Consider the following 19,901-nt stretch of genomic DNA (forward strand, 5'->3'; position numbering starts at 1 on the left):
TTGATAATATTATACTTATGTAGTGGTAGCAGACTATACTTATTGATGATGAAAGTTGTCGTGGGAAACGTTTCCAAGTCTCGGGAAAGGGGGGATACTTGAAGTGATAGGAGAACGCCCAGCATATAGCTGACAACTGGCTCGGTTCAGCCACCATATTGCAAATCATCTCTGTTTCTGGCGGACAACACCATCACATCGCGCTGACGTGCAGGACACGGGGCCGCGAGAGGAGGGGGTGATGCCAGGAATAGTTATTATTAGGCACGGCCCGGCTTGTTAGGCCGCGTTGGGCATTAACAACAAGATATGAACGTTACATTTAGCACTTTGCTAGGTTATGAGCCACTTATAGTCAACTCCTGTCATATAGATTAGCATATAGTCCACGTCCCCGCACAGGATTTTGGTTAGCCCCGATTGCCTACCTGAGACAGCCCCAGATTTGTTTATATACTTATTTACGGGGCATCAGTCTTTTGACGAAAACCACGCTTGTAAGGCGGATTCTGGTAAAGATGGCCCCAGTGCGTAGTATAGAGGTCTTTGTGCAGGGGAAGTAGCCTGTGCTCAATGGTGTGAGGTCGCTTGGCGGTCCATAGATTGCCCGTCCATCTCTCCATGGTGGGGAGACGCTGATCAGTGCCATGCAAAGGGTCCCAACAACGAGCAGCATAGATCATCACCGGCGCGTACAGATTTCGGACAGCAGCGGGGCCGGCGGTTGACGTCGAAGCGCAACTGTTACCGATGATCCAGCAGCTGGAACAAATGGCACTCGAGGCCACAATACGCGTGCTGGTAAGGACCAGCCCCTCGCACGCCAATATGGCTGCGTCTAAGGATGGGGTCAGAGAAGATTTGTACAGTCCCTTTGACGCTCTTGAGCTGGCTCGCGTTGAGGAAAACTCTGCGCGCAGCACTCGGAATTCGGAGGGGGCTCCGAATGCCTGCCTGGGCCTCCACCGGGCTCTTACGCAAGCTCTCATGCGAGACTCTGAATGTTGGTACAGGAAAGCAGGAGGAGGAAGAAGAGAAGGAGAAAATTCTTAATTAATTTAAGGGCTATCTTCTGCCTAGGGGCATCACTCTATATATATATGTGCATATTACGGGGGAATATTTCTCTAGTTCCGTAGACTAGTCTTAACACTCCTACTCATTACTATATAACAGAAGATACTCATATCCTTCCTACGTTCTCCTACTCGTTAGCTAGTACCTTCTTTTTAGTACTTACTAGCGCTATATTCTCTATCTCCTAGTATTATTATATACTAGTCTTTTAGCTTATATATTCGTAAGTTAATTTTTAGTAAATACTATATAAATAATTTTTATAGAAAATAAAAGTTAGCTTACGAATATCGAGTAGCTAGACTAGCCTACCTAAGTATTTAGGCAATCTATAAAAGAAGGTAATTAATATATAGTAATATATATAGTAGCTATCCTTTAACTATATATAATAGTTTTAGGTTAGAATTATATTCTAATTATTAGGGGTACTTATTAAAGTCCTAGACTATACCTATATATATAGAAGGTATCTTTTGCTAGTAGTTTAATTATAATATCTATAATATTTATAATACTTAGGATCTAAGTAAAGCTAAGTTAATAGAGTATACTCTTATTATATAACTAATAGTAATATATATCTATATACTTTATCTAGGGGAAGTCTTTAGTACTAATTACCTATATAATTATGCTAATATTATTAGCTTAAATAATAATCTTAGTATAAGCTAGAGGGTATCTAAGAGTCTTTAGGATAATATAATATAATTACTAAATCTAAATAGCCTCTTAGGTAGTATTACTCTAGGAGATATACTTAGCTTCTATAATAGAGTAAGTAATAATATTCTAGAGCTTTAAGTACTAGGAAATAATATTACTTCCTAGAGAGATAGTATAACTACCTATAGACTTCTAAGTAAGCTTATAGCCTCTATAGTTTATATTATAGTAAACCTAGGGTCCCTTATCTAGGCTAGTAAATACTAGCTTATAATAAAGAGTACCCTTAATATAGTATAGTAGGTATTTTAATCTAGTAATATATTTAGCTTTTAGGGTAGATATAAAATAATAGTAATACTCTATAGTAAAATAGATATTTAGTCTAGTATAATTATAAAGGTATATTAAGCTTTTATAGGTACTTATATACTAATAACCTTCTATAGGTAGCTACTTTTTAAGGCTTTTAGTAGTTAGGCTTATAGGGATATTAATAGGCTTATAATCTTAAAGGCTATATTTATAGAGTAAAGCCTCTATATAATACTATTATAAGAGTATTAGTATCTAGGTCTATTTATCTTAGTAGATCTTAATACCTAGGTAGTAGGATATTAGGCCTATATTAGTTATTTTATATTTTTCTAATAGAGCTTTCTTAACTTTAGTAATAGTATTCTTATTATATTTAATAATTAGTAGGTTATTAATATAGACTATTATAATAAGTCTATCCTTTTAGATAAATAGTAATTTATCTAGTTATATAGGTTTAAAGCCTAGGCTTTAGAGTATTTTCTAGAGTATTATATACTAGATCCTTAGTACTTACTTAAGGCTATATAGGGATTTAAAGAGCTTCTAGTACTTCCCTAGGAAGTTATATATATATTCTTTAGGGGTCTTAATATATACTTTAATATTAATTAGCCTATATAGAAAGGTAGTCTTAATATCTATCTATTTAATCTTTAGGTTAAGGGATATAGTAAATACTAATAGTAGCTATAGTATTATAATCTTAAGTATACTTATAAATATCTTATTATAGTTAAGTCTTTATCGTTAGCTATAGCCTTTAGCTATATATCTTACCTTCTATCTAATAATCTAGTTATTTATACCTCTTTTAATTTTATATACTTACTTTCTTTAGAGGATTATTTTATCCTTAGGTATATCTATAATAACTACTATATTATTATCTAAGATTAAGGTATATTCTTTAGCTATAGCTCTTCCCTAGTACTACTAATTAGTCTTTAGATAGAGGATTATCTTACGATAGGACTATAATTTATCCTTATAGATAGGCTTACTAAATAGAGTAAGGTCTATTACTTTATTAAATAGGGTAAGGTCTATTACTCTATTAAGACCTATATATAGCTAGTAGTTATATTATAGCTAGTTTAGAGCCTACTAAAAATCTAGTAGCTCTAGGTCTATAACTATTATACTACTTAGAGTAGGTAAGCTAATAGGTAAAGAGCTATTATTTAATAATATACTAGCTTCTAGGTATAGATCTAGGTACTAATCCTCTCTAAATATAGTTTTAATAATAACTAAGGCATTATCCTCTATATCTAGGAACTACTATTTAAGGCTAATATAGTTATTATTATCTATAAGTATAAAGTTATTAGGATTATTATTACTAGCGATTAGTAGTCCTATAAGGTCTAGGATAGCTAGGTTATTATTAGTATTATTAAGTTCTACTATAGGACCTTATTTACTCTTACTAGTTAATAGTTAACTCCTACTAGCTAGTGGTATAGTAGTTAGTATATATTAACTCCTACTAATTAGTAGTATAATAATTAATATATATAATAAAGGTTTACTTCTAGTATATTACTTAGATATATCTATAGCTAGTCTATAGGTTATTAGAGTAGCCTATATATTTAGCTATTATAGAGTAGTTTATTCTTTAAATATAATATTATTAGTAATAATAGGTTAACTATTAGATACTTTATCTATAATAATATAGTTAGATTATCCCTAGTAGCTAAGAAGTATATAGGATATTAACTTTTTATTACCTTTAGGTATTTTATAAGATAGCTTTCTATATCCTTAACTACTAATAGCTCGTAGGTAACTAAGGTTAGGTTTATTACTAAACTATAGTTTATATAGTATAGTCTAGGTATTATTCTTTTATATTAGGATATACTATTAGAGTATTAAATAGGTCTTTATTATAATTAACTAGTATCTTATAGGTATCTTAGATTTATATATAGTAGGCTAGAGCTTATCTTATAGTACCCTATTAATAGCTTCTATAAGTCTATTTTATTAGTGTTAGTCTATAGTTATATATTATAGCTAGATATCTCTCTTATTATAGGTATCTTAGAGCTACTATATAATATTCTCCCCCCCTTTATTAAGGTATATATAGTAATATCTATATTTAGGCCTTTATTATTAAGCTAGGAAGTTTATTAGTACTTATAGTAGCTCTAATTTATTAGCTATAGTAATAACCTAGTATATTTTTATAAAGTTATCTACTATTATAATCTAGTATTACTTATTATCCTATAAGATAATTCTTAGTAATCTAATAATATTAGTATAGAGACTTTCTAGTAGTTAAGTTCCTTATTTTATAGGATAATTATATAGTATCTCTTTATACTAGCTAAGGATATAGGCTTTATAGGTATTTATCTTATCTATTAGTTTAATTCTTATTAAGATTTTTACTAGCTTATTAATATTTTACTTACCTAGGTATTTAAGTCTATTATACTATAGCTAGTATTTAGGATTAATTAAGTATACTACTATTCCTATATTAGGTATTATATAGTTTATAATATATACTCCTAAGGTTTATTTTACTATTATAATAGTAGAGCTATTTAGTAATACTATAGCCTTATCTTTACTAAAGGTAACTAGGGTATCTTTAGTAGTTAGTTAGCTAACTAATATTAGATTTATAGGGGCTATATCCTATAGAATACTATTCTATAGTTTAATAGTTATTTTAGTTTCTATTAGGATAACTATTATAGTACCTCTAGCTATTAGCCTATTAATAATACCTAAGATATTCTATATACCTAATCCCTTATATAGGATAAGGTCCTTTATAAGTTCCTTATAACTAAAGATATAGCTTAAGGTACTAGAGTCTAGTAAGAGTAGCTTAAGGTATATTAATACTAATATACTAAATTTAAGTCCTAGTTTAATAGATATAAAGGCTATTAGTTAGGTATATTTTATTATCTTATTATTAATATTAAATATAAGTTAGGCTAGTTTAGAATCTATTATTATAGTAGGTTTAGTATACTATCTAAAGATAAGGTATTTAGAGTCTATATATTTATTAGAGTTATTATTATCTTAATACTTCTTTAGGTACTTTTATAGTTTAGGGTATAGGTTCTAGTACCTATCTACTATATAGTATATCTAAATTTTATAGTAGTTATACTAGGATTAGGGATTTAAGCCTAAGCCTAATTGCTATATATACTTAGTAGCTATAGTAATAGTTTAAGCGATAGCTTATTCTTTCTAGCTATTAATTTATTTTATTTTAGTAATATTAGTAGCCTTTATAGTAACTTCTTTTAAAGTTATTATATCTATTAGGATATCTCCCTTAGAGTCTTATACTAGTATTAGTATAGGTATAATTTTATATATATATATTTTATATTTAGGTCTTAGACTAGAGAGGAATAGGTAAACTATTATATTATTAGAGAACTTAAAGTATTTATCTAGGCTCTCTTAGTTACTTTAGGTTATTATTAACTAGGAGATATAGTCTATAATATTATTATATTAGGATAATATAATAGTAAGTAATTTATTTACTATACTCCTATATATAATAATGCCCTTAGGCTTATATTATTTTTCTAATACTTTAAAAACCTTTATAACTATACTAAGACCTATAGTCTATTTCTTTACTACTCTACTAAGTATAATATTAATAATAGCTATAGCCTATCTCTAAGAAGTCTTCTATTCTAGTAGGGCTTTAGCTATTACTTTATAATCTTCGCTAGGTTTAGGGAGATTAGTATACCTAGGACCTTCCTATAAGTATTTTCTATAACTATTAAGGTCTAATATCTCTAATAATACCTCTTTTTATTAGGTATAGCTAAATTCTAATTTAAGCTTTAGTAGATTTAGATATTCTTTTAGGGTTATCTTATAATAGTCTTTTATAGATACTAAGTTTTACTAATAGTTAGTTTTTAGGTATTAGTATAGGTAATAGTAATATTAATAGTTCTTTAGGAGTTCCTAGTCTAGTAATAACTTTAAGTCTAAAGAGTAAGACTATTCCTATTACTAGTAATAGTATACTATCTATAGTGATTTAGCTATCTATATTAATAGGGCTTAAAGTTAGTTTTAGTTAAAAATCTCTCTCTTTCTTAGTTAGCTTACTTTAGAACTTTAGGAGTATTACTATTAGATATAGGAAATTATCCTTATTTAGTATTTAGTTATCTTATACTATTTAGAGAGGTTTTACTTATAGGTTATAGTATTTTATTAGGGGGCTTATTAAGGACTAGAAATAAGGTTCTAAGTTACTTTCCTTAGCTAATAGGGATTAGATATAGAGTTCTAAATTACTATACTTAGTTACTAGGGGTTAGAAATAACTATCCTTATATACTAGTAGGGATTATAGGGTAATTATTATTATTAGTACTAGATTATTATACTAGTAAGGTAGGGATTCCTTATTAATAGCTTATATCTTATTTAATTTAATAACTTAGCTAATATAGTACTAGTAGCCTAAGTCTTTTTAGATACTTCTAGATTCCTAGATCTTTAGGTTCTAGTATCCTTCTTATTCCTTTTATAGGGTAGGTTTTCCTTTATTATATATAATTTTCTCTACCTTATTATATATAAATTTTAGTATAGTTAGCTTATATAATTATTATATAGATATTAATAGATAAGTCCTATTATTATAGTACTTTCTTATAGTTAATTTAGCGCTTCTAGGCTTATAACCTATTAGTATAGGAAAGCAGGAGAAGGAAGAAGAGAAGGAGAAAATTCTTAATTAATTTAAGGGCTATCTTCTGCCTAGGGACATCACTCTATATATATATGTGTATGTTGCGGGGGAATGTTTCTCCGGTTCCGTGGACCGGTCTCAACACTGAAGTACTGCAGAGCAGAGCCCATCTTGTATGAGATCTGGGCGACTTTGTGTGTGTTGTGTTCCTTTCTTGCCAAGACGAGAAACTATTGCTGTTTGCGTCTGCATGAACGCTAAAAGAGAGTCTATCAGGTTGACGACAGATCACGCAAAAAGAAGTTACAGGATCTTAAGAACCGTCAAATGGTGAAACGCGGAATCTCAAGATTTGGTGGCCATGGCTGCCGCCTATTGTCAAATTTGCAGGAACTTGCGGAAATACGCGATTTGATTAGTAAGCCTCCTGAGTATTCATGTTACTATACACCGCCTACTAATCTTTTATGCACAAGGTGAAAACGGTTCCCAAAAAAACCTTACGAAGCACTCGATTAAACTCAAGGCGAGAGAGGCATGTGTTTTTGGCAGCTCTAACCAACATTAACGCAAGTTGGGAGTCATGAAGCATATTAGGTCCCTTTCTCCCCCCCCTTTCTTCTCCAACTATTACATGACAAGTGATGCTCAACACACAGTTCGGAATTTTCATGTGTCTGCTGCCGTATTGGCCTTGTCAATCGTGTCCTTGCACATCCGCAAAAATACGGGTCCCAGCTCTGGATGGTGCAGTGGAATAAGACTAAAGATCAATGACGCGGTCAGGCGGAAGAGGGACTTTCTATGCAGACGCGAGGCGTAGTTTTTCTCAATGGAACGGAAAAAGGTCTCCCGCAAGCCCTCGAGGAGTCTCGCGTCCACATCGTCGAGGAGGGGAACACATCCACTCGCCATGTCCTCCAAGCGAGGGTCGTTGTCGGCATGAAGCAGGATGACGTGGTCGTATCCGCAGAGAGACTGAAGCACCTTGGCCAAGTCGTAGTGAATGTCTCCCTCGGGGCTGAGGACGTCCCCGAGCTGGCAGCGCACGTCAATGAAGCTGACGCCCGTCCCGTCGGGCGACAGGATGGCATTGCTGAACACGGGGTCGCCGTGGATGATGTCGGCCCGCACGGCCTTGTTCTCGGCCTCGTACGTGTCGAGGAACTCGTTGATGCGCGCGTACAGGGACGCGGCAAGCGGGCCGAGAGCGTCGTAGCGGCTGCGATGCTCCGCGTAGCGACGGCGCAGCTTGGTGCCGTAGTTGTCGTAAATGCTGGGTGCGCCTTTCCTTTCAGCGGAGTGCATCTCGAAGCGCTCTGACAGGGCGCAGGAGATGGGAAGCGTCGACTTGGCGGAAGAGCTGGTCGAGTGGATCTTGAAGAGGCCCCCGAGAAGCGTGGACAGGCGGCCGCTGGTGATGGAGCGCCCGACCAGGAGATGCGAAAAGGTCAGGCCGTGTCTGTTTTCCATGTGAATCGTGTAGTTGCCAGTCTCCTCGATATAATCGACATTGTGGATGTGAGGGAACAGGTCGGCAAGATCGGGCGGCATGTGAGAGTAGAAGAAGAGCTCACCGAGGATGTGGTCCGACTTGCTCGACTTGATCACGGCCTCGTTGACAATTTGTATGGTGTTAAAGTCTCGAGAAGCAATCATGCCCGCTGCTTGTGGGCTATGGGCATCGTCAAACTCGAGAGCCTCGTCGAGCATCCAGCCGACCTCCTGCATGGTATCCAACCTCGCGTTTACTGCCAAGTCATCAACATACACATCAGCGTATGGCTTTCCGAAATGAATATCATGGAATGGGATGTCATATCTTGCAAGTTGCGCAAAAGTGGTGACAGCCACATCCGCCATCACGCTGCCAACGTTGCCATGGTGCGTCTTCATGCGCCGGGCTGTTTGCTATTCGATTAGAGTTCAAGTCAGCTTCTGAAGCACTAGGCAAGTTCTTGCAGGTTTCAAGATCTGAGCACATGCTTACAATAATAATGTGGTGTCCTGCGTCGAACAGCTGCTGGAGCAGCTTGATATTGCGTTCTATCGGTGGGCACGTGGAGTAGTCACCTGGCCTGACAGGCGCGCCGACGAGCGTCATATCCAGGTCAAAACAGAAGCGACGCTTCTGAGCCTGGGCTCTGGATCCAGCTGCATCCCTCTTGAGCAGGATCAGGAAGTTTCTCAGCTGCTCTGGTGTTCCGACGATGCTGAAGTCGTCTTTTTCGACTGGCAGCGCAGCAAAAGGAACGCCATTCTCAATCATGCAGCCAACTAGCTGAGACGTAAAGTACTCTCCGGCTAGACGATCGGCTGTCAATGGCGTGTCGAGATGGTTGGCCGCCCAATGTCTCAGCTGGCTTCCGGACGGGAAAATATAAGCTCCAGTATTCGCCTTGTTGGTGATTGCCGTCTTCTCTTGGATTTCTGTGATCTTCTCGACAGAGTCCCTAGTGCCAGATTAGAGAACCGGCGCGCATAATGAAGCATTGATGAGCAAACTCACTCGTGTTCTGTCTTGATATAAGAATAGATTGGGAAGTCGCCATCGTCCATAAAATAGATGCAGCCACCATAACCGGCGGGCATTGCTCTGACTTTCTCGAGTATGTCTGTCCAATATATTGTATCACAGTCGAGCGAGACTGTTCTCTTTGCCAAATGCTCACTCGACATGCTCTGCGACACAATGTACAACTAGAGGTCAGACGTTTTAGCGGCTGTTTGACCTGGTCTCGTAATACATGAAGTTGAATGCTGGGGGGGGGAGGACGTACGGTTTCGCTGGCCCCCTTGGTTTGGTGCCGCAATCCCAATACACGAGCATCGAGGGTGGCAAACGACTTTCGGATCAACTGACCCAGCTGAAAGTTATCGTCGACCGACTCATTGACGGCGATCCAAAGCGTGTCGCAAGGACGTAGTGTAAGATTATCAATCAGCCACTGTATCATCGGCTTGCCAACGATGTTGATCAAAGGCTTGGGGTAGCGGTAGCCCTGTTTTGAGAAGCGCGTGCCCTGGCCGCCGATAGGAATGATGACATTGAGCGCCACCTCTGGCTTTGTGACGGCCATGATGGTTCAAGAGTGCGAGGAAGATTTGCTTACCGTGTGCTGGAGCCGGCTTGCCTGCGACGAGCTCGGCAGTGTGAGCCTTTTGACCAAGGAGACCTTCAAGAGATGCAGCAATGGCGGCCGAAGAGCGAATTCGTGCAGCTCCAATATATGCATTTCCGCCCCTGACATTGCCAAGTCGGCACCAATCTTTTTGTGTATGCACTGTCGCCTTTCAAATCGATGGCGACTCGTATTCATGAAGCACCAAATCACCACGAGTCGTTACTTCGTACTCGGTACTCGGTAGCATTTTACCGGGTTAGAGAATGACGTTTTACACCCTGTCATGCCCTCGTCAGGTATCTTGTGCTCGCCGCTATTCGGTTTCTAGCCGAATGACTTTTTGGCAGACGCTCCTTCAAGGGTTGGCGGCATTGAGATATGTCCAGGGACATCAACCAGTCTATGTACTCGGTACAGCTGTTACAATCAAACAGAGTGTACCCCGTATACTGTATAGTACAACCACACCACGGGAGGATTGACATTTAACCAGATGCCATGGAAAATTTTTCCAACTTGGAATTTTCTCCTTCTGTTTGTTCCTACATTTGTCCCGTCGATCCCTGTCTGTCTAGCGCAGAGTCGGGCTCGACTACTATTAATAAAGGCAGGTTAGATAGAAAGCTAGTAAATCACATATCAAAGAAAGTCTCCCGGTACTCCGTACAGCTAAGCATGTTAAGCGAGTCTTACTCGGTGTTAACAAACTTCAAGGGCTGCAAATACACCATGTCTACTCAGTAAACTCGCCAAGCAGGGATGGAGTGGCGATGATGCAATGCGTAGTCGTCAGCGACGCGTGTGCATAACGAACAGAACTGTCAAATTTACGAGGCACGTACGAGGCACAGGCTTTACACCATGTTGATCCCTTACCAGTATACTTACTCAGTAAGGTAACTTTATTTTGAGCTAGCCCCCTTTTAGGCACATCGTATTTTAACAGGCACTCCTGAATAGGGTAGTGGCATTAACATACATCCCTAGATGTACAATATTTTCATCCTACTCAGTATTCGTCAGGCTAAATATCCTTGAAAAAGGGGTAAAAACAGACTAGAACCGAAAAGGAATGTATTTCTAGCTCACCTAACGGCTGAGTCGCCCTGCTGTCTCGTGCTCTGACTGGTGCTCAGCAAAACGGTGCGCATGGTTGATTGCTAGCTTTGCGGACGATTCATGGAGCACAAAGCGTATAGCCAATCATACGCAGAGGAGGGTTCAAAAGGGGCCAGGAAGCATTTACTAGTAGGAAAGGGGATGGGGCTCTTTTCGATCTTCTTGTATGAGCGATCAGGGAGTGATCAATATCCGCCCTCTGCAGACTTCCTCATCGGCGCTGCATTATAATTGACGCCCTTTAGACTGTCAGTTCTTTGTCTTTCCACAGAATGGTCTCAGTGGTCATGAGGAGCTGGGCTATTCTTTGTGGGAATGTCTGTCACGTACGGAGATCATACCTAGAGTTTTACTGAGTAGCTATAACGCCTCTCACCAGCTGGACCAAAGGCTCAGCACGATTCTGGACCGCCGTCAGGTCGGCTGAAGTTGTTTGGGCTCCTGGTCTGTGGTCTTTTTGCTCAGTACCACGTGGGTTGCCAATGCTACCACGGAGTAGTGGGAATATTTTTCTGCAACAAGAGCCTTGACCGTGCGAGTCAGCCCCAAGTTTTACACATGAATCGGTCGCACCGCCGAGTGTGATAGTAGTAGGGAGCATATCTCTTCTTGCCGCTAACCATTTTGAGAGCGGTCTGCCTAATTAGAGTATTACTTGATCGGGACGAGCTCAAGAATTCAGGCAACGTCACAACGCCATGCATGACAGGGTATCAAACTCTCGCCTCGCACTCAGTACTCCATAGAAATCATGCCAAGATTTCTCTCGCAAACAATGATGCCAACATGTGTAATCCACTGCATGAAATGTATAGATAATGTCTGTAGCTCCCTGGAAATAATATACGTGGTCTTGTGTTTTCGCGTATAGGCTGCACTCTAGCCTGAGGAGCCAATTTTTTTATCTGCTCCTGTTCCCTCCCATCTATCCTCAAGTCTTTGCCCTCTATCATCGAGACTGCCAGCGAATACCAGGATAAAGCTCACAACTTTGAGCCTACGGGGACTTTCCCCCGCTCCTGCAAACCTTTCTACGACACGACAACGGCACGTACTACCTACTCCGATTACCCATCCACACCGTGTCATCATGGCGGTCAGGTCCAGCTTCGCGTATGTAGCCGCCTCTGCAGGCCGATATCTGGTCAACAAAAGGAGCTATGCGGCGTACAGCGCGCTGGCTCTCATTGCTGTCCAGGTCATCATGGGCATTACCATGAAGCTGGCACAGAATGACGGTAAATACGCCTTTTCGCCGTCGGGCTCAATTGCAATCTCCGAGTTCCTGAAAATGATGCTCTCGGCGTTTTTCTTTTACCAGGAGTGGAAGTTGCGAACTGGATACGCAAGGGTACATGCGCAAGATGCTGGCCGCATGTCCCCTCTCGGTGCATCTCTCATGCGGGAAGGAAAGCTATCGGACAGAGATGAAGAGGACCTCGCCGGCCTTGACGAGGAGGACCCCTTTCATAGGCATTTGGAGTTGGAGACGGGCAAGCCACTGCAGGCAGGGAGCTTCTGGCAGGCGGTGCGCAATGAGGTCTCCGAACACATTGTGTTTGGCCTTTGTGGACTGGCGCTGTGCTACGTGTTGGTCAATAATCTGGTTAGTGGAAAATCAGGTCGTGGATGTGGTAATACTGTCAAAGCTAAGACCTTTCTGTCGCAGATATTTGTTGGTTATCGGCTCACGGATCCAGCTACGATCCAGTTGACCAGGAGCGGCGTGACATTCATAACGGCCATGGTAATGAGATTTATGCTCCACGCGCAGATCACGGGAAAGCAGTGGCTTTCCCTCGTTATGCAAGTAAGCTCTCCCTCATACGATATAGACCCGGAGACCAGTTCTTGCAGCTTCTGACATTTGACAATACAGGTCTGCGGCTTGGTTGTTACTCAGTATGACCCCTCTGCCGGAACCCAACTCGGGTCCGCAGTCTACTGGCTCCTCATATTCCAAGTTTTTCTCAGCTCTATAGCTGGCGTTTTCAACCAGAGCCTTCTTCAAACGGAGAAGGGCAGCCTGCACGCCATCAATTTCTATCTTTATGGGGCAGGGACTTGTATAAACTTACTCTGCCACGTTCTTCTAAGGTTGATCAAGCCCGGTGAGCCTGGGCTCCTTGAAGGCTATCACAGTTTCGGCGCCATCATGATCATTGTGAGCAATGTTTTTATCGGCCTTGCCATCAATGCTGTGTACAAGTGTGAGTAATGGTGACCCGGCGACGACCCCATGAAAAGCTGGCTAATCGTATCATGTTTGCGCAGATGCCGATGCAGTAATCAAATGTCTGGCGACCGCTATCGGTACTACGATTTTGATTTCTACCTCACCAATCCTGTTCGGTACCTCATTCACCATGTTGATCGTCCCGGGCTCGATTATCATCTTCCTCTCGTCAGGGCTTTACATAACTTTGGCGGGCCCAAAGCCCTCCATTACTGCCTCTACAAAAGAGAAAGTTGGAGAGCTAGCCGGCTTGAGCACTCTATGGCACAGGCGTCGAAGGTTTTGCATCTTCTCCTTTGCTGCAGCCTTGTTCAACACCCTGGCAGTGGTGGGTTTTACGATGACAACCAACTTTGCATCGCAGCAAGTGACCACACGAAAGCAGCAGCCACTTCAGTCGCCGTTCAAGAACAGCATGGCTTTCATTCGGTGGAACCAGCGAATCGAGAGCAGAGTGCCACACCTCATGAAGTACGAGCCATTCTTCGACACTATACATATATCACTGCCAGACGGAACCGCGCCGGATAGCGGACTCAATCGAATTAGCCTGGAAAATGACGCGGCTACAATCACCTTTACTATTTACCGTCAAGTCGCATACACGATGCAAGCAATACTGGATTCCGACTCCAAGATTGACGGCATGCTTTATTTTCATTTCGATGCGTGGATTGATCCCCTCGCTTGGACCGGCATGGACCTTGAGAGCATACACTTTCCTTTTATTTCGCCCGCATTGGCACCGGTAGCGGGGCCGGTGACCTTGTGCATGTCCAACACTTCAGAACTAGCCTGGCATGGTTGGTCGTCAGGCATGCATGAGAAGGCAATGCAAGCTGCAGCGGCATTGAAGCAAAAATCGACCGAGTACGTGGTCAATGAGCGCGAATGGTGTGTCGGTTGGAGTGACATTTACTTTATTCCGCTGCGTTTCTTCAAAGACTTCATTTACCTCAGTGAAGTCTTTCTCGAACAGGACCTCTTCCACGAGGTTGCCATACCAACAATTATTCACATCATTGACCAGACTCGGCGCACAAATCCCTTTATTTCGATCGTCAACAAGATATCCGACTGCTGGGGTCATTGTTGTAGCTCAGACCCCACGCCGAGAGATTTACTGTACCATCGATGTGGTCATCGTCTTGATTACCAAAATTCTACTCAAGTAGATGTGTTCTACGGAAAACTTGAGGAGGAGCGCGCATTGCTCCATCGGTAGCTCGCTACACCACACAATTCTCTATGTACTAGACTACTACAATCTGGTAGTGGGTTATAGCTGTTATTCAACATGTGAAAAAGAAAGAGAAAGACGGTATTTATTGGCAGCCTGGCGCAGGCCGGCTGATAGGCAGTGTCGGGCATCACCAAGGTATCAATGCCGCAACTGAATATCTTATTTGATAGAAACGTAAGTTCTAGGAACATGTCCAAGCGATAGATATTTATTCATTAGAATATGATTTAAAAAAAATCCCCCTCAGATATTCCAGCCTTCTTGGAATTAATAAAAGACAATGTTGATGAATTGAAATACTTTATGAATTTATATAGTATATAATAGATTATTGAGTCTATATATATATGTATATATTAATATAATACCTCTCCTTTTATACATTAAAAGGAATATATTCACAAGTATTTCCTGCAGTGTATAGAGCGTACTATCTAGCTTGAAAGCCGCATAGGCCATGAGGCCCTATAGCACCTACCTAGGAGAGCTAGGTGAGTGCGTGACATATTATGTCTTGTCTTTTTCTAGGTACGCTGTCAAGATCTCTTCTTCGCTTTATGAGGCTCGCTAATTTCAAAAGAATTTTTCTCGTTTTCTGCCATCGTATGTTTATCCCCATCTTTGTTTTTTTTTTTTTTTTTTTTTTTTTTTTTTTTACAAATCCTCAAAGTACTTTCTGGGCGGTATAACTCTGCTCCCCAGTGTGGGTTTCTCTAGAGCCAAGTGACTTGACACGCTTGTATTTGCTTCCACGTACGACATGTCAATTGATGAGAAAAGTTTTTAAAATACAATGCGTGTCAGCTCCTTTGCTCCGTCCCTCGCTATTATACGCTTTAGTCATGTTGCACGGTCGCGTTGTGATTCGAGCGCACTCGCGCGGTGACCCTTGTTGCGCCGGCTTTCGTTCTTCAAGAAAGCAGGGAGCGCTACCCGCAAGTGTCACATGTTTTTTGTCGTGCATGTCGACAAGTTGTGCGTTGTCGGAATGATAGGCGCTCGGTGTCACTGCATCGTAAAGAACGATGGGGCGGTGTGCGATGCAGAGGACAAAGAAGATACATGGTACAGAGGTTGTGCAGAGGTTGTACAGGGGGTTGTACAGAGGCCTGAAATGGGTAAGATAGTGAGCAAGGGTCCAAGTGGTGATTGACGATACAGCCATGTCGGCGGTAGGTCTTGTATTACGGGCTTTTTCCGGGTGGACAGGTAGGTCGTGTGTCTGGTCCAGGCTGACAGCTGAGTACAGATGGTGAGTTGGGGTGTAGCACGTTCCGGTACGTTGTGGGAGGCTTGCAGTGACATGTCATGAATGGGGATCCCATGCGTCGTATACGAATATAAAAGGTATGGGCTGGCACGGCGTCATCAAGTTGCCTGATGCCTGGGACTGGTGATGCAACGGCGGGGGAGCAAGGAAGCTTGCGTACACTGAAGAGCCCCAACTGCCTACCTGCCATCCTGCCCGCCTGCCTGCCTACCTAGGTAGGTATGACGTCTGTAGACCCTGGAAATCGAGACGGATGTGCAGCGGAGACTGGTTGCCCTACTTGTTGATTAAGTAGCGATTTGGCCTACGTACTATCAGCACTGGTAGACGGGCGGACGGGGCGTGTGGGGTCGCCGAGGCGCGCTGTGTTGCCTGCTGGTCCGAGCATGTAAGTACGACGGGTACCTCGGTACTTGGGTACTTAGTAAGTGCTTGCCAGCAAGTACGGATTACTGGTACAATGTACGCTACCCGGCTCAGCCACAGCGCCCTCTTTATTCAACAGGCGAGCACCGCCCCCAAGCAAACTTGTTTATCCCCTCCCACCTACGTATACCAGTGCGTACGCCGCCTTCTTGACGGGCTCCTGCATGTGCCAGAAAACCGGGATTGCACGAGAGCAGAAACGACGACATCAGAGCATGTCCAGGTCTTGCAGCATTCTTCATTCCTCTGTACCTGATTGAAACAAATCTAATCCGTACAGAGCCACTAGCCACTCGCCTCAACCACTAGCCACAAATCCCAGCCCGCTAGCGCCACACTAACCACTCTCCCACCTGCCACTCACTCCAACATCCATCATGTACCCCGCTTTTTTCAATTTTCTGCCCATCAGATATTCCTGAGATCTCTCTTCCCTCCTTCTGCCCCAAACGGTCATCGATTTCCTTTCACACCCTTTGTTTCCTTTGCTCTCCCAAACACGCATCCACCCTTTTGTCTTTTTCTTCTTCTTTTTTCTCCTCTCCCGTCTTTTCCCTCGAGTCGGTCCCCGCTCCAAATCACTCTGCTTTTCCAAAAAGAAAGAAGAAAGAAAAAAAAAACCTATAATACCCTCCCCCCTGCTCTTTCTTCTCTTCTACCTTCCCGCCTGAAACGCTCCCTTCCGGTGCTTCCTCGTTTCGCCCACCCCGTCGCTCGCAGTGCCCATCGTGGACCGCTCACGCAAGCTTCGGCGCAACAAGCGCAAGTTTCGAAACGGCATGCCTCTCCGCCAGCGAATCGCTCGCCTGGGGGAATCTGTGCGTATCACCACCATTGCCTGCTCTCTCTCCCTCTCTCCCTCCTCACACCTGGTACGGCCCGCCGCTAACACGCGAACCCATCCCGCCACCTCCAGCTCTCCACCTCGGACAAGCCCTACCTCAGCTACTACGATGCCAGTCTGACCGTCGGCGACGTCAGGTCGCTCAAAAACGACTGGCTCACCGACAATGTCATCACCTTTTGGCAAGAGTACCTCGAGCGCGAGACCCTTCCACGATACCCCCAGGCCCGCATCTGCCTCCTCCGCCCGAGCATGGCCTTTCTGCTCATGCGCGCCAACGACCTGCGTCACGCCAACGGCAGCCTCCCCGACCTGACAAAGGTGACGCACATCTTCCTCCCCATCAACGACAATCGCAACGTCGCCGACGCCGAGGGCGGCTCCCACTGGTCCCTGCTGCTCGTCTCCGTCCACGACGGCCTCGCCTTCCACTACGACTCCCTCGGCAGCGCCAATTTTGACGAGGGCAAGCTCGCCACCCGCAAGCTGTCCCAGCTCCTCCGCCGCGAGCTGCGCTTCATCAACCTCGACGACAGCCCCCAGCAGGAGAATGGCAGCGACTGCGGCGTCTTTGTCTGCCTACTCATGCGTCACCTGCTCGTCAAGCGCCTGCTCGGCGCAACCGCCCGCGAAAAGGTCTCGATGAGCATGGGCGGCAAAATGGTGGACAGTTACGGCGGTCGCAAAGAAATGCTCCGCATCATTGACAATCTGCGCAAAGAAGCAGAGCGTCGTCGGTCGTAGGTTTTCTTTCTTTTGCCCTCTTCCTTTTACTCTTCCTTTTCGTCTTCTTTTTCCTTCTCAACGACACGCGTTTCCCGCTCTCTCCCATTATAACCTCTGAGATTCCCAGTACTAACCCTCCCTACCTAGACGCAGCTCAAGTCCATTCACAGACAAGACGCCCCCACGAATCGATTAGAGCTCGCCTAGCCGGGGTCGCCTTGATCGGTTTGACAAGCTCGTACGCGCCGAACACAACTGTTACGCAGAGACGGTTTCGGATGATTCACACGACTCTCACCGTGTGGACAAGTCGTGTCGCCCTTCTGCACCCGTTGTGCATTTCGAAACGGATTCCCACCCTTCCGCCGCTTCACATCAGTCCCTAGTCCTCCGTAGACGCCGCAGATCACAGGAATCTGTTGCCTCCCACAACTCCGCTCCCATGGACAAGCCTGGTCTATCGCACGAGCCTGGTCCATCGGAAAGGCATGGTCCATCAAACAAGCCTAGTCCATCGCACGAGCCTGGTCCACCGGAAAGGCATGGTCCATCACACGAGCCTGGTCCATCGCAAGAGCCTGGTCCATCACACAGGCATGGTCCATCACACAAGCTCAGCTCATCTTGCGCCTCCTCGTCGGACAGCTCCGAGGCGCCTAGCAGCCTCAGTTTCGTCTCAGTTAGCCCTATATCTAATAGCTTCGAGACGTCCAGCTCCGAGGCATCCAGTCGCCCGGCCTACATTTCGATCCCCCCCAAACAATCCAACTCGGAACCTATCAACCCCAAGATGGCCGGTCGCCACGATGCCGCTACGATGTGGCCCGAATCGCCTAGCTCCACGTCATCCAGCTCCAGAACATCGGTCTCGCCCTGCTCTGAAACTTCCAGCCTTGATTTTGACAGACGCCGTCGCCGAGAACAGCGCGTTTCCCGCACGCCTGGACGCAGCTTCGAAGCAGCCTCTCGTCCCAATCTCAATAGACGCAGTCCTCGAGATCATCACTTCCCACGCTCTCCCAGGCCGAGCTTTGAAGCATCCAATCCCAACCTCAGTAGACGCAGTCCCCGAGAATATCGCTTCCCGCGCTCACCGAGACCAAGTTTTGAAGCATCCAGTCCCAATCCCAACAGAGGCAGACCCCGAGAATACCACTTTCCACGTTCGTCCAGGCCACCCCGAGACGCGTCCAGCCCGGATCCAAACAGAGGCAGACCTCGAAAGCACCACTCTGCACGTTCGTCCAGACCACCCTTCGAAACTTCCAACCCCATCGACAGTAGGCCTGACGCTCAGGAGCACCACTGCCCACACCCATCCAGGCGCAAATGTCGACGTTGCACCACCCACGAAAGAGAATCCAAGTCTCGACGCGGAGAGGCTTTCCCCGACAACAGTCATTCTCGGCGCAGAGACTCGCACCCAGAGGAGTATCAATCCCGCAGAAGAGCCTCTCGCCCAGAATACAAATCTCGTCAAGGAGCGTCTTACCCAGACGACTACCATGCCCAACGTGGACAGCATTATCCAAACGAAGACCATCAACATGGCCGATCGAGCCCCAACAAGCACAGCTCTGACTCTCACTACCCCCAACCATGGCCAGCCCACGACACATCTGAGCCGGAGCAAAGTTTCATGGAGAGGCCGTCATCCCCTTGGCACTACGCAGACCAACCCATAGCCCAAATGCCGCCGCAACACATGCCTCCAATGGATCCCGGCCAGTCTCCATGGCAAACGGATGAGTCACCATGGCTTTCAGAGCACCTGTGGAACTCGGGCTCGCCCTCGAGCTACAGCTCCAGCGACAGCCAGTCTTGCGAATTTCAACAAAACCCGCGCGTATTGTCCGACACCTTGACACGCCGCTTCGCGTAGTGTATATGCCTGGCCCACCGCTACCACCTTACGGCCACCCACCGCACAACGGCGCCTTCCACTACCAGTACACGAGTTTCTCCTAGTACCGGACGGAGCAATTCGCATTACCGCCGTTCTACAATTTTCCAAGATGCTTTTTACACTACATTGTGTAGACGACTTTGCAATCACGATTTTGCTGCATTTTCAGGCGGTCTTTTTTTGTCTTTTCTTTTTTTGAGGGGGATCTTTTCGAAAAGA

General features: G+C 43.8%; 2 protein-coding genes across 2 annotated transcripts; one reads left to right on the top strand and one right to left on the bottom strand.

The window, feature by feature from the left end:
- Positions 1–7,456: 7,456 nt before the first annotated feature.
- On the bottom strand, positions 7,457–9,867 carry V2A60_010393 (capsule biosynthesis phosphatase; the record flags this gene model as incomplete). The annotated part of the gene is made up of 4 exons (XM_083261649.1): positions 7,457–8,698; positions 8,778–9,240; positions 9,297–9,487; positions 9,568–9,867. The coding sequence occupies 4 exons, from the start codon at positions 9,865–9,867 to the stop codon at positions 7,457–7,459; spliced, it is 2,196 nt and encodes a 731-aa protein (XP_083117775.1).
- A 2,254-nt stretch (positions 9,868–12,121) lies between these two features.
- V2A60_010394 (uncharacterized protein) lies at positions 12,122–19,461 on the top strand (the record flags this gene model as incomplete). Its single annotated transcript, XM_083261650.1, has 7 exons — positions 12,122–12,637; positions 12,701–12,841; positions 12,911–13,241; positions 13,306–14,352; positions 16,927–17,024; positions 17,123–17,783; positions 18,683–19,461. 7 exons carry the CDS (start codon positions 12,122–12,124, stop codon positions 19,459–19,461), a joined length of 3,573 nt encoding a protein of 1,190 aa, XP_083117776.1.
- Between the last annotated feature and the right edge of the window lie 440 nt (positions 19,462–19,901).

Source organism: Cordyceps javanica, chromosome 7 (assembly GCF_051103115.1).
Source record: "Cordyceps javanica chromosome 7, complete sequence".
Classification (NCBI taxonomy): domain Eukaryota; kingdom Fungi; phylum Ascomycota; class Sordariomycetes; order Hypocreales; family Cordycipitaceae; genus Cordyceps; species Cordyceps javanica.